Source organism: Manduca sexta, chromosome 28 (genome assembly GCF_014839805.1).
Source record: "Manduca sexta isolate Smith_Timp_Sample1 chromosome 28, JHU_Msex_v1.0, whole genome shotgun sequence".
Lineage (NCBI taxonomy): Eukaryota > Metazoa > Arthropoda > Insecta > Lepidoptera > Sphingidae > Manduca > Manduca sexta.
The window spans coordinates 335989-351941 of NC_051142.1; the positions used below are offsets into that span (position 1 = coordinate 335989).

A 15953-nucleotide genomic window follows, 5' to 3' on the forward strand; every position below is an offset into this window, starting at 1 on the left:
CAATGACTGTTTTTGAATCACTAGTGCAACATGTATGGTACGTGTTGAATTGACTGATTTTTGTTTACGGCAAGACTTAATGGTAAAACTATGCTAATAATGAAAGAAGGAGCACTCCGCTTATTGTGAATTTAACAATCCTTTACTTACTAAGTTAGAGTGAGATAGGTAATATTGTGATGGTATTTTTAATTCGATATGGTTATAAAAAGAATGTTTTGAACGTATGATAGAGTGACATCCGAAGAGTAGAAGTTAAATTGAGTGAATGGAAATGGCTGGCGAAGGAAATTGAAGGAAATCCTTGGACTGCTGCGCTTTTCATTGTAATTTTTGTGTAAATAAAATTTTGATTACCCGTTTCGTAATAAGTACTTAAATGTTATCAGTGCACTATTTTGGTTACTATCATGTCAAATAGTTCGATTGAGGGGAAAATTAAGGGTTTACAGGAACGTTTCGATAATGAAATGCGTATTCGGAGAGAAGGTGGCTTCTCCAGCCAAGGTGGAATCGGAGTTTCCAGACCCGGGAATGGTCGGAGAACTAAGCCTAGTGAGTATCATGGAGATAAAGCAGTCATCACATTCGTTATTTATAATCCAAAATATGAACTTGACCTGACCACCTCCCAGCTATTGCATCAATATTTATGGTTTTCTTCATAATTTTTTTGTTTTTTACGCATTTTCTCATGTTTACATTGCCATTGTGTATAATATTTGGGGTTATAAGGTTGTTTATTTGTTACGAAACATAGAAAATGAACTCATATGTTGAATATTTAAGAGGTGATGGGTTATGACATATTTTGCAGTTAATTGAAGTATTTACTAACAACGCTCTAGCGTGTGGTGGACAGGTACGCACGCTGGCAGCTTCGCCGTCGGCCCCCGTGCACATTGTGTTCAAATTATTTGCATAAATTGGCATTGATCATACAGTGGGTGGCACATATGTTGTCGGTTTTTTATACATCTATATGGATGCATTTTGTGTTAATGTTGTCAAACCGCATTGTCTCGTTACAATAAGTATGTAAATTAAGTAATTTTTGTGGTTTATGTAATTTACATAGTGCAGCACAGCTGTTATGGAATGTGGTAGTATGTTGGTTGTCTAATAAGTTAAGGAATCAAGCAACATTTTAAACTCATATCTCTTATATAAAAAAGAAAACACACAATTGCTGCATAGTATGTTTAGATATTTCAAACAATACAACATATACAGAAGTTCAATGTTCACAATCATATCATGATTTTGTTCGTAGCTAGATGTCATGTTAATTGTCATATCTTGTAAAAAGTATTATGGATTACTTTATAAATTTTGTCTGTCCTTTGTATTTCTGGTAATCTCTAGTTCTTCCATGGTTTCTCTGACTAGTTAATGCAGGTTATCAATGATACAGTTACTTATATTCAGCAGTTGTGTGCAAATAGTATGTACATTCATTCCTTAGTGATCAATCTATGAATAAGCTTAATTATTTATTTATAAATTCACTTACATTGATGGTAACAATGAAGGAAACCATTGTGAAATAACCTGCATTCCTGAGAACTTCTCTATAGGGATTTTGAGGATGTGTAAATTTTACAAATCTGTTCTAAGCCAGCGTGATATACTAAGGCCTAATCGCTCTCAGTAGCATGGGCTACTGAGAGCGAGCAGAGGCTACTGAGAGATGGGCATCTGCCCATACACAGCAGTGGGACAGAATATAGTACAGGGCTGATATTATTATTGCATTGACATTAAACGTGTAAGCTACTGAGAATTGTTGAGCTAATGTTTCCATGATACAGATGTTACATCTCAAGTATTAAGATTTACTACAAATGTTCTAAACCATATTTACTTTCATGTTACATTTATTCATAAAATTCATATTATGATTTGTGCTTTATTAACATTGTCATTGATTTTTTTCAGCTCCAGGTTTATTTTCAAATACCGGCAGAGATATACCAGCGTTTCCACCGAGGTCACCACAGGCTACTGAGACTGAGTACAGAATGAGGGAGGTGTATAAGGTAAGTGGTAACTAATCTTTTCTGAATAATATATGAGAGTAAAATTCTACTGAAGAGGCTACAAATAGCAAATTCATTGGGGTGGGTATTGATTATTTCATCAACTAAGTAAGGTTATATTTTAGCGTTAGTTCTCATAGTTGTGTTGTAAATTGAAATTATTTTTATAGAATAATATATTATCAATGTTATTTATGATGTCCTTCATTGTTTACAAAATATTGATATGTTCAAGATAAACATTAACATGTTTAGACATGTCCTGGTTTGAAGCTGATTGTGATTTGTAATTACTGGAGGTTGAATGTTAAAATCTATCTTTGAATGAAAAGTTAGGCAGAGTGTGTAGCATTATTTTTAACACCTGTGTGATAGTGATATTGTTTATGGGCAAGTGTAATGCTTACCAGCAAGTGTGGATGCTTGTCTAATTATATCAACATCTAAAAACATGGTATAATACTATAACTTTAATATTAATGGCTGGTAATACTGTAAAACATCAATATGACTTTTAAATTAACAGCCACTTTTCGGAAAAAAATGTGCATACTTTTAGTTGAGTTTTTTTTTGTATTTGATAAAAAAATAATTGTGAAGATTTGCACAATAATAGTCAAATATGTAAGGCTCTAAATTGTCACATTAGGATGATTGCATTCCTAGGTATGCATATTAATGCATAGTTTTATTTATGATAATAGTATATTATTATGACAAATGCTAGCTGTCCTTTTGTTTGTACCTGTTTAAATATGTCAAATCTTTCATATGTCGTACGTATGTCAAGTCAATCATGTATGTGTGTGCACAGAATACTTTCATTTTGATTTGTTAGGGTATGCCATATTATTTAAATACCTTTATTTATTAAATAGAGCATATTTTTTTTTTACTTTGATTATTTGTTGTTATATCAGTTCACTTTAAAGCTTGTTTTTTTGACAGAAAATTTCCTCCAGCATTCGCCATTTTTCCCAGTCCCTTGCCATTGTCATCCAAAGTGGTCCACCAACTTTTTTTAGTTTGTCGATCCACGGTCTGAGTTGCCTACCTCTTTTCAGTTTTGCGTTATCTCGAGGCGACCATTCAGTTACCCTTTTCATCCATTTATGTCTTATTTTTCTTAATAGGTGACCTGCCCATTTCCATTTCATGACTTCCACTTTTCTTACTACGCCTAAGAATGCTTGCTTGCCTAACTTTTTTTGTTAATAATTGAATAACATATCTGCTGATTGAAACATCAGCCCTAACGGCCGTATTCAATAATATATTCCAATCTTAATCTTCGATCTGATACCGAGAACAAAGCGATAAAAAAAAGTCAGTGGGCATGCCACAAAACCTTCATTCTGATTGGTCCATTGTCGCGAAGGATTAAAAAGGCGATTTGCATTGTTTATTGAACACGGTGGTGGTCATTGAAATACGGTTTGCAGGTGAGCGGCAAGCTGAACGTGGACGGCACGGAGTACAGTTCGAGCATCGACGACCTCCAGCACCTGGGGGAGCTGGGCAGCGGCACCTGCGGCCACGTCGTCAAAATGCTGCACAAACCTTCGGCTGCTGTTATAGCTGTCAAAGTGAGTAACAACCTTAGTAAAAGTTTTTAGTTTCCCGGTAGGCAACGGCTTGGCTGTGCCTCTGGCATTGCAAAGTCCATGGGCGATGCTGCTTACCATCAGGCGGACTGCTTGCTCGTTTGCCTGAGGCAACAACAAAAAAGAAGAAAAACAATGGGCCCAACCAACTAATAGATTAACTTTTTTTGATGGTTCCATTGTAACCTCCACAGAACATTTTAAAAATAAATTCAAAATTAAATTTTTTCCAATAAAATCATATTGATTTTGATTCGACGGTTTAAAACCTAGGCTCATAATAACAGTCGATCCTATCTGCAATAAAGCCTGTAACAGATCACTCGTTTCTCGAATCTGATAGAATTCTGAGACATCAATAAAATCCGAGATAGTTGGATCTGATAAGGTTTTATATGGTAAGGATCAGGGATGTTATGGATATGAAATTTCGGATATGGATACGGATATGGATATAGGAATAAAATTATATCGGTTTCGGATACGGTTAAGGATAATAATTATTTCGGATTATCCGGTAGTTTCGGATAGTTTCGGTTACGGATATTTGATTAAAGTAAAATAAAAAAAATATATATATATTATGTAATACAGTAGGGTGACGAATACTAACTATTGTTCATCGTCATCGTCGATTATTAATTATCGATGAACTAATTGGGGGACATGGGTGTTCGGAAAAACTCTGTGTTTTAGAAGTGGTGACACCTCCTCTCCGTGAAAAGTTTTTATCACACTGTTTATATTTTGCAAAAATTACTTTTAACATGACCAAAAAAAAAAAAAAAAAAAAAAAATACTTTGGACGCATTTCTCTTCACTTTACTCAATAAAAAGAAATACTATTTATGAATGAGTTTATGTTATCATTAAAAATAACAAACTATACAAATTTCACGTAGCGTGTGAGCGGTGAAACAAAAACGTATCGGAACATATTATCCGTAACTTATCCGAAACTTTTATAACGGATACGGTTACGGTTACGGATATATTTTTATTTCGGATATCCGATAGTTTCGGTTACGGTTACGGAGCTCCATAACATCCCTAGTAAGGATTATAGATATCTCATTTAGGCGCCCTAGTTAACTGATTACAATACTATTTAATATCTATATTATAATTAATAACTTATAATCGATAGTTGGTAGGACCTTGTAGATAATGTCAAAGATTCAGTCGCACCTAGATAATATTTTTAACATAGTTAAAAAGTAAAAATCGTATTATTTATTAATAACTAGGTTCTGAATTTTTTATTTATTGAGGACAACTTGTTGTGTTTAAAATTAACTCATACTAACGATTATGTAAAGTTATGTAGGAGCTAGGATTTTAATAAAGAAATATTTTGACATTGTGAAAAGAGAAACACGATCGTTCGTGAAAGCGGACGTATGGAGCGGCATGGTCGTGTAATTACAACCAAGCTTCTAAAGAAAGATAAAAAATACTACTTGTTTACAACCATCATAACATCCACTATTAGGAAATAAATAAACTTTTTATTTTTATATATGTGTATGACAAAGTGACCCATTACACCTTATGGTGAATGGAGTAGGGTATAATAGAATATCCTGACCCCTCGACAGTGGACACAATAGGGTACCGGACTCATTTTTGTTCTTAACAATTATCAAATATTTACATAATATAAATTATAACACCAAAGAAATTATTAAAATCCAGTGAAAAATCAACAAGTTATAAGCATTTGAATTTCGATGGTAGGGGTAATTAACAAGAAACAGAAAAGAGACAAAATATCCACATGTGACGTCATCGGGAATTACGACGCGTGCGAAAGAAAGAGATGAAGCGATATCCCCACATCGCGCCCACTTCTGCACATTACAATATTTTCAATATGAATTACTCGCTCATTTTTTAACCAATTTTTATGCTGTTTTCGCAGAGGTGCTTCTTTTTCGTATTTGAATAATGTACAAAATCAAGCATAGGCCGGTCCCCTATTATGTCGGCCTGTTAAAACCGGATATACACAGGCTGATCTGGGAACGCGACACACTTCATGAGTCATTAAGGCGGTATTACCTTAACAGTTGACCTTTTTTATCCATCAGCAAATGCGTCGCTCCGGTAATTCCGAAGAGACGAAACGCATCCTAATGGATCTGGACGTGGTGGTGCGGTCGCATGACTGTCCGTATATAGTGCGGTGCCTCGGCTGCTTCGTGACGGACGCGGACGTGTGGATCTGCATGGAGCTGATGGCGTCGTGCTTCGACAAGCTGCTGAAGAGGCTCGCGGCGCCGATACCTGAGGCCATACTCGGCAAGGTCACCGTGGCGGTAAGTTATAGTTTTCGTGTGGTATTTTCAAAAGTCAGTGCCTAAATTGTAAAATGTTTAACCAGTTTTAAGATTATTCTTTTTTAGAATTTATCATTAAAAGGAATGAATTGGTTTCTAAAATAAAAAAAATATAGCCTGCATAATTTTACAACTTTTAAATTAAAATAGGTTTTGTTATTTAGCCATGATAGCATCATACACAAATAGGGTTACTTTCGAATAAAATATTAAAATATTAGTATTAGAGTGTAGATAAAGTTTACATTACTTGAGCATTTACTTATGTTTAATTTTATTCAATACTACAATAATTAAAACTGGAAAAATCATCATCAGCCGCAGAATGTCCACTGCTGAACATGGGCCTACTCCAAAAATTTCCATATCAAATAATAATAATAATAATACTAGAATAATGGTAGATAGTAAACTGTAAACGTGTCGTCAGACGGTGAACGCGCTGTCGTACCTGAAGGACATGCACGGCGTGATCCACCGCGACGTGAAGCCGAGCAACATCCTGCTGGACGAGCGCGGCAACGTCAAGCTGTGCGACTTCGGCATCAGCGGCCGCCTCGTCGACTCCAAGGCCAAGACGAGGAGCGCCGGCTGCGCGGCGTACATGGCGGTCAGTACAACTTACTAAAGATTGTCATCAAGCAAGGAATTAGTTCGTCTCGTCATTTATTGTTGTATAAGAATGATTCAGCGCTATAGTATCGGCTATGCTGGTACTGCAGCAGGAAGCTGAATGAGGGTTCCCATTGTTGGCACAATGGGTATAATTGTGTATTTTTCTTTATATGTTTTATTTTCCTCTGCTTATATTGTACATGTTATACTGTTATTGTCCCAATAACATTTTTTTTCTTCCTTTCATGCTTTCTTTCTTCTATGATTTCGTTAAGTCTTACCTACTATCGTTCTCCAGTCAGTTACAGATCAGGTAATCCCCTAAGTCTTACCGTCAAAAAATCCAGAAACTTCTTTAGCCTGACACAATATATAGTAATAGTCCTTATAGGTGGTAGAGTAAACACTCCTACAGCATTATTTGCCGTATAAAAGCATATACGAAATCTGTAATTAAGATTCAAAATGTCAATATTGTCCCCCAGCCGGAGCGCATCGACCCGCCAGACCCGACGCGGCCCGACTACGACATCCGCGCGGACGTGTGGTCGCTGGGCATCTCTCTGGTGGAGCTCGCCACCGGCGTCTTCCCCTACAGGGACTGCCAGAACGACTTCGAGGTGCTCACCAGGGTGAGTACCAGTTCAAATATCTGCTTGATCGTTATTTCCCACTTCCTGATGCCAATAGCCTTAAGATTAAGTTCAGTGACTATTTAAACACTGCAGTTTACATCTTCTCTCTAACAGATTGCAGATAGCTTTATAGTAATTTAGAACCTAACAAAACCTGCAGATAATTCCTAATTATAGTAGTAAGTTTTTCTACAAATGTTAAAAATACTTCCCCCTTATGTCTAACATGACATTGGAATTATAATAGGTTCAAATGTTTATTTCTCAGCAAGACTTTTAATATTTGTTTCAGGTAATAGCAGACGATCCTCCTCAGTTACCAGACAGCACTGACTTCACTCCAGAGTTTAAGTCATTCGTTTCACAGTGGTAAGCATAACACATCTATGTGCTTAACGCCTGACTACAACAAAGCGACTTCAGCGCTAACGGTTATGAACTTATAAAACAGTGCTGGAGCAGCGACGCTAGCTTGTAATTTGACAATTTTATATAATTCCACAAATATTTTTTTAATCTATTTCAACCATTAGCCTCACGAAGAACTACAGACAGCGCCCTAAATACGCGAAGCTTCTGGAACACCCGTTCGTGGTGAAGTCTGCGCGCAGCTCGGTGTCGGTGGGCGCGTGGTACGCGTCGCTGCCGCTGGCGGGCGCGGCGCTCGGCAGCAAGCCGCCGCCCAGCAACGGCGCCGACACGCCGCCCACGCCGCAGCCGGTGCGCAACTTCGTCACCAGCTCGCAGCACTGGCTACCGGAGCAGGTCACGCCGACGCCCACCAGGTGCCGTTGCTTAATAATTTTATAACTGAAAGTATACACATGTTGATTTCCCTGAGGTCAGGTATCCACCACTTCTCAGAGTACCAGAAGTGAAGGGTCCATATGACCCGATTCCTGCCGGTTTCCCTTTCGTAATTTATATATGTTATAATTATCATTAGAACGATTTGTAAATGTCATTTATGTCAATGTGAAACATTTCACCTTTTGCCACTGCAGAGTACTCATTAGATTGTGAATATCTACCAACTTCTTATAGGATGCAAAGGTAATTCGATATAAGATATAATAGGCTTACGTAAAAAAATAGATTGCATCATATTCTGGAATCTAGAGCCAATTAAATTACATTAATCGTAACTTTATAAATTTGTGTCTGATATGATACATACATACATACATAACATCACGCATTTATCCCGGAAGGGGTATGCAGAGGCGCAACTAGGGCACCCACTTTTCGCCAAGTATGTTCCATCCCATGATGTGATAGGGGGCGAGCCTATCGCCATATCGGGCACAAATTCCACACTCCGGGCTGATACTGAGCAGAAAAAACCCAAATATCACTTTGCCCGACCCGGGATTCGAACCCAGGACCTCAGAGCGCTATTGTACCGGGCATGCAATACAACTACGCCACCGAGGCAGTCTGATATGATAGGCTTACCAAACTCCCATCCATAAAATAGAATAGATCCCAGTACTATAGTAGTGGTTGACAGGGCGTGGTGGGCGACGGCGAGCGGCGCCAACGCGGGCGGCAGCAGCTCGCAGCCCGCCAGCCTCGAGACTGACTTCTCCAACCACTCGCCCTACCCGAGGCGCAGGTAACGCGCTCCCGGAACCAGCAATACATTCCAACTTAGTTGTGAATTTTCTAAATATTTTTTCATAATAATTATATAGTAACATTAATTACCCTACCTTCCAGCTGTTGTCAGGTAAAAAAAATAAAAATTATTAACTGGAACTAAGCTAATTATTTTAACTTTATGGATTATTTAAATATTATTAAAATTTTATGGATCTATCCATCGGAAGTTAGTGACAAATAAATATTTAGTCTTATAGACCTTGACATTAAGTTGTTTTTATGTTAGAGAAATAGTAATTATACATTAATGAACTGTAGAAAATGTATGAATATTGTTATTTTCAGGACGATAGACGCGTGCGCATCTCCCCCGCCCCCGCCGGTGCGGCGCGTGTCCGCCGACAACAGGTGGAAAGCATCGCCCGTGGTCAGTTTATTTCATATAGAATTACTATAAGACTAACAAAAATACTTTTTTTTATTTTTAAAGGCAAAATTATCATTTACAATAGATGATTTACAGTAATGGTACATTTGAATGATTAAATTTATCCCTTTTTTGATTCAGAGTTCCGGTAACACGAGTCCCATAGTGTTGCAGAGGTTTTACCATCAAAACCAGCAGAGGAGATCACGCGTCGACTTACACTCCACACCTAGGCATAGAAGGTAATTATTGTTAGTTTAGACTTTAGAGTCTGTCCTTGATGTCTGAACATCTTAAGTTGATAATGACAGAAAACCTACTAAAAAGAGGACACTCAGTTTCAGATGAAAAGTGTTTTAGTTTAACGAATATATTTGAGAATAAATCTCTGTATTTGAATGTTTCACAACATCAACACGGAGATTTCAATTTCGTTTATGAAATAAAATTGTTACTATAAATTATTTGTAATTTTTTTCTTTCAGTTTAAGTAGAGAACACAGTACGGGACGGTCGCCTGAACCTCCACCAAGAACAAGCAGGCAGCATCAAATGTTAGGACATGAGGGTGAGTACATTTTGACACAATCAGAGATATAATATACAATGTTGTAATTAAAATCGAATTGTAGTCTGATCGATTCTAGATAACGTGTAGCCTGCATAGGTTTAAATCGATATTTCGATTATAAGTTTTAACAATTGTGTTCGGCAGCGAACGGCAGCGCGGAACCGGACGCGCCGTCGCTTCACGAGCGACTCCACCCGCATCCGCCCTCGCCGCTGTTACTGCACGACAGGTCAGATATACACTACACATAACATACCATTTCATGGAAATAACTAGATCTGCTGGCTTGGCAACCTAAAATAGGCACTGGCCGATATAAGAGTCCTCTAAAGGGCAAACTGTTTATTGTAAGTTAATGCTCATATTTTGAAAGAAATATACTGAAAGACAATGAAGGAGTGGTGTGCCTATCATAATATTGGGTAGGAACAAACTCAACAAAGTTATGAATAGTTGAAATTGCATTTGCAACCAGGTTATCGGAGGGCCGTAGCCAAAAGCCTGACTCGAGCCGAGCTCCGCAACGGCTTCCGAAGTGAACACAGCGCCACGCCGCAACCGCACCCGGCGACCAACCACCACCACGACGACCAGGGTGAGTTGCAACCAAGGAATATCTCCTTCCCCTTGACGCGTTCGCTACGACGCTACTTCTGCAATTCGAAAACTCTGTCGATTCGAAACGCGTGATTTGTGATATAACGATAGATGATATCGATATAGTAGTGATGTTTAGATTTGATTAGTATCGATAGTTTTGACATTGTTAAGTAATTCTGTGGTGTATCAGTTCTCAGTTAATGAAATCAGTTATCAAAAGGCAGATTGCCGACATTAATGACTAGGGAAATATGTGAAAATGTACTCATGGTCATTTTTCCCTTTTTATTTTTATATCGAGGTTCTGATATGACATTAAACACTTTACATAGAATGATGTCCCATTAAATTTATGCTTATTTATTTCCTCATATATATGTGGTAAATAAGCTCATGTCATGTTCATCAATCGATACATTTTTAATGAAAATTTTATCATATTATAGTGGGGTTAACTACAATAAGAATTTCTAGTCAAAATAGCTTTAATAACAAAGGTTATGTATCCTAATAACAATATGAGGCAAACACAAGTGCTTTATATGTAAAACAAACGCAAAAGATATATGACGAAGAAAAAATATTTAATGTCTAACAATATTATATAAATATATGTATATTATGAATCATAAAGCATAGATAGCAAGGTTATAACTTATTTTAAAGTGCAAGGAAATAATTAAATAATTGCTGGCCAACAAGTTATAATTTTGTTAACGAAATCATTTAATATTAAGTGCCATGAATATATTATGTTATATACATGAATAAATATAATTTATATATTTATAGCGATGTATTCATGTTTTGTGCGGAAGGAGGGCAGCCAGCCTATGACAGTATTGATGTGAACAAATTGATATCATACAAAAGAAGCTGCGCTCGCCATACTGTCCTCTCATACTGTGCATATAGATATTGTGTGAAGTGATTGCATTGTACATCTAAAATATAATTCATGTTTACATAGAGTCAATAAAAATATAAATTCAATGTTCCTTGGCCCTTGCCAGTATAATAATATCAGCCCTGTATTATATACTTGCCCACTGCTGAGCACGGGCCTCCTCTACTACTGAGAGGGATTAGGCCTTAGTCCACCATGCTGGCCTAGTGCGGATTGGTAGACTTCACACACCTTCGAAATTCCTATAGAGAACTTCTCAGATGTGCAGGTTTCCTCACGATGTTTTCCTTCACCGTTAAAGCGAACGATAAATTCACAAAGAATACACACATGATTTTAGAAAAGTCAGAGGTGTGTGCCCTTGGGATTTGAACCTGCGGACATTCGTCTTGGCAGTCCGTTCCACACCCAACTAAGTGCCAGTATAGTCAAGTATAAATAAAAAAAGGCAATCTTTAGCTAATAATATCTTTATTAACTTATTTATCATTAAAAAAAATAAACCAAACATCCTCATGCACTAAATCACATACATAATTGTGATAACTAGTGGTTGTACTATAGTAAAATTCAACCATCAAATTTAATATATTTGTGACACATATGGATGTATTTTATTCTTCTGCTACATGACCGTTAATTATGTCAAATCTCACACTCCTCCGTCAACACAATGCGCTTTAAAGGGAGTACAATACTTTTCTTCACATATTGATATATAGCTTATCTTATAATAATTTACAGTAATGTTATTTGCAATAAATAGGTACAATTCACGTTTCGTATATTTATTCCCTTTTGTCCTATTTCCGTATGTGTGCTATTAAATTATGTCCTTACCTCTTCTAACAATTGTAAATAATAAAAAAAACTACAGAATCTATAACTATATTCCAAGTGTTAGTGTGAAATGCAATCATTTCGCGTCATCACTCACGCGTTGTCTCTGTTAGTCGTCCCTGTCATTGTGTAAATATCGATAACGGGTCCATGCACTTGCGGGAGAGTATGCTTAGAGGCGTATCTACGTGCTTTGCGGTTGCTTCTGCTCAAAATATCGACACACAGTACTTGTTCTGAAACTTTGAACTATCGATATTCTATTATACAGCGCTGTTATCGATGTCGATAAATTAAATAGGAACACGTTTTGCGAAATACCTTGATATTATTAGTATTGTGTAATGTGTGCATTTTCTTATTTATCGGCGTCGATCACTCTGAATTCGGTGTTCTGCAAATTTTATCGACTCGATAAATATCACCTGATGGATATTCGCGTCGGTAATATGAACAGAATTTATAAGTATAATGTTACCGTAAATCCTAACCTACTCATTTATTATCGCTTTCACAAATATTGAATATTCTTCTTGAAATTTGATATTGTTGGTGTATAATTTTAATTTCTGTATTACGCTTCACGTCGATATATTTTAATGTGATATTGAATCTATTTTTGATCAAATATTTTGTAATTTGGTCCAAATTGTTTATCGACGTAAAGCGTACATTCGCTTCGCCGCTGTCCCTCCGCGCCCTACACATCGCCTGCCCATATGTTGCTCTGTCACATGCCTCGCTACACTAAACACGAACTTAACACCTAGCTAATAAGGGCTATATCTGTATGCTATGGTATCGCTTACGACGGAACATTTACGAATCTGCGGAGACAAATCGCAACACCCAACCAATATGACTATGTCAGGTACATTATATTTATGTTTTATGTAAAATGCACTCGATATATATAAATTGTGTAAAGAGTTCATTATTCGTATTGTCAATATGAACAAAAAAATCGCTGTCACAAAATCATACATTACAAAACATCGATTTAATATGTAATATACGATTGATAACGACGTATTATTCACTTCTGTGGGGGTTTTTACAGCTGAATACACGGAATGGAGGCCATGATAGAGAGGAGCGAATAGATTAAATATCAAATTAAGGTAAATGATGTACAAATCTGGCCTCTTGCTTCCGCTTGGGTGGTCAGTTAATGGGACGGTCGCGGTTGCCCCTAGGTGTCGCGTACTGGCTTTTAGTAGCAAGGTGTGTGGACATGTGTTCATCATTCCATCATCACGGGAGACGTAGCTTCACGATAGCCAGGCATATGGTAAAGGGAGCTCTTTGGTTCGATATTAAAGGTGTTTATGAGGACTTTATAATTTTTTTTTAAGAAGTCTGTTCGGATTTTGTAAGTAAAATTGGTTGTCAACGATTTGAAATTTCGATGCCAGTTTAGATATTGAATTATTATTGGGTTTGACAACAGCTGTTTTCTACAGAGTTAAGCCACGAGGAATTACAGTCATGAAATTTGATCAAATCTAGTGTGCATTCACCTCAGTTTTGCTATTAGAAATTTATCAGGCGTTTAAACAATGTCATGCATAATGTGTAACAGCTGAATTAGAAAGTAAACTACAGTCTCATTTTATTTTCTGAGCATTTTTTCTTATATAAAAATCCAAAGTATTTTATTTCTAAGATCATGAACATTTTGAAAATCATTACTAAATAATGTTCCATAAGAATTTACTAATCTGAAAACGATTCAAAAGTTGATATCCAAACACTGTCATAAAGAACATGATTATGAACCAAAGAGGTCCCGCGCACGTACCAACACGTACGTGTGCGTATCACGGGCGGGTCGGTGTGGCGCGCGCGGTGTTGCGCGGTGTTGCGTGGTGTTGCGTGGGGTAGCGCGAGCTTGTGGCGTCGCAGGCTGGCTGCACTCGCTCGCGGGGCTGGTGAAGCGCCGGCTCAGCGGGTACGTCAAGTGGCATCACGTTGCAGCGCGCCGCGACACACACCACCATGCGCACCACTTGCAACACAGGTGAGATCATTGTGGTTACCACACTTTCATTATTACCGGTTGCCGTTTGGTCATAAAGTATTATCGAATGTACAGTCAGCCACAAAAGTAACTGAATGAATTCAAAATTTCGAAACTCTTCTACACATTTACTTTAGAGTTGAAATATTTGTTTTTAATTTAAAATAAAGTAAACCCTTGAAAAAACGAGGCTTTTGTAATTAATTTAGACCAAGGCAAATCTTTGGTTATTTATGATTTTTATCGCTTTAGTATATTATCAGTGATACAGTTATTGAGCGACAAAAAATGCGCAACGACAAAATGTTGAACGCAACTGAAGCACAGATAGGGTAAGATATCGACTTCTCAGCCCTTACTTAAAAATTGTATCAAGAAAAGTCAGACACAATTTTATTGGTTATATTTTCACTGTTTTCAAAAATATTAGAGTATCATGGCAACAAATGGTGTTATTATAATGTAATATATTATTTGTCTGTAATATTTTTGTGTTTAACCCAAAATTATAACACTTTAAAATTTAATTTGATAAGTTCGCCACATCATTTGATATGATTCGCTGCCGTGTCCAGGTGGGGTAACAGTGAAAGCTGGAGCATGCCGGCGTCTCCGCTGCCCCCCCGCGCGCCCCCGCCGCGGCCCGCCGACTAGCGGCCGCGAGCCGTGCGCGTGCCGCGCCGCCGCGCTGGCGCCGCCCGAGCCGCGCTCCATCCAGCTCTGACGCGTCACGCGTGTCGCACTCGTCACCGGCCGCCTGTCGCCTTGTCGCTTGTCGCCTGTCGCTTGTCGCCACGCGTCACGCGCCCGCCATCAACACATTGACGCTTAATGAGATTCGTTTCATAATGTTTATTGTAACTATAAGGATACGACGTCAAATATAGTCTGCAATAATCGTGATTTATTGTAATATTGAAGTCAGATTCGAAATTATGTTAGTTGATGGTTTTATTTTATGTTTAATGCTAGGATACCAATTAAAGCATATTGTTTAAAGAACTACCTTCTTTTATTGTTAATACTGGATGATGTACATTTCAGTAAACTTATCCCCATTTTACCTATATTTTAAACTAGCTTTTGCCCCGGCTTGCATATTATGCATAAAGCAGCTTCCAATATTCCTTTTTGTTAGTAAAAAAAAATTGATGGCGTCAAGAGAAACTTCGTCGATAGGAATTGTGGTCTCCAAGTCTTATGTAATATATTAGTTAGTCTATGGATTCAACACGCGTCTCAATGCGCGCCAACTTGTTTCTAGTTTCTAGCTTTATTCGTTGCTCGTTTTTCGTCGGCGGTGGGACAAGTGGCTAAGATTTGTTTTTAAATAATAATGCAAAAGTTTTGGTTAACATAGATTGGTTTGCCTTCATATACTAGTACTTCACGAGTAAATAGGCTTATTTGGTGCAAAAGATCATTTTCCAAATGTGCAAGGCGGCTCAGTATTATTTTTTTATAAAAGATACTAGAAAGTAGTCAGGTAATAAACAATCTTCAATAAATAGTCATATAAGTGGTTTATTATTTAACTGTATCAGTCAAATGAGAGGTAGATAAGAGACTACTTAATCTGAGATTCATAAAGGTATTACAAAATCTATCTGTATTTTAGTTTGTACTAGTTGACCCGACAGACGTTGTCCTGTCTTAACTATGTATGCACGCGCGCATTCTGACGATCGCTGACAGTTATTTCAAACCACTGACAGTAAAGTATGTAAAAATATTTTTTCGTTAAGTTTAACTAA

At 37.3% G+C, this 15953-nt stretch overlaps 1 protein-coding gene across 1 annotated transcript; it reads left to right on the top strand.

The window, feature by feature from the left end:
• Positions 1-253: 253 nt before the first annotated feature.
• On the top strand, positions 254-15201 carry LOC115455022 (serine/threonine-protein kinase dst3). Its single transcript, XM_037444574.1, is given in 17 exon segments — positions 254-555; positions 1939-2039; positions 3482-3625; positions 5734-5961; positions 6413-6592; positions 7083-7229; positions 7525-7601; positions 7766-8017; positions 8743-8847; positions 9180-9261; positions 9403-9503; positions 9747-9829; positions 9977-10061; positions 10308-10326; positions 10328-10427; positions 14085-14199; positions 14775-15201. Coding segments are annotated over 17 exon segments (2043 nt in total). The 5' UTR covers positions 254-410; the 3' UTR covers positions 14854-15201.
• The last annotated feature ends 752 nt before the right edge of the window (positions 15202-15953 follow it).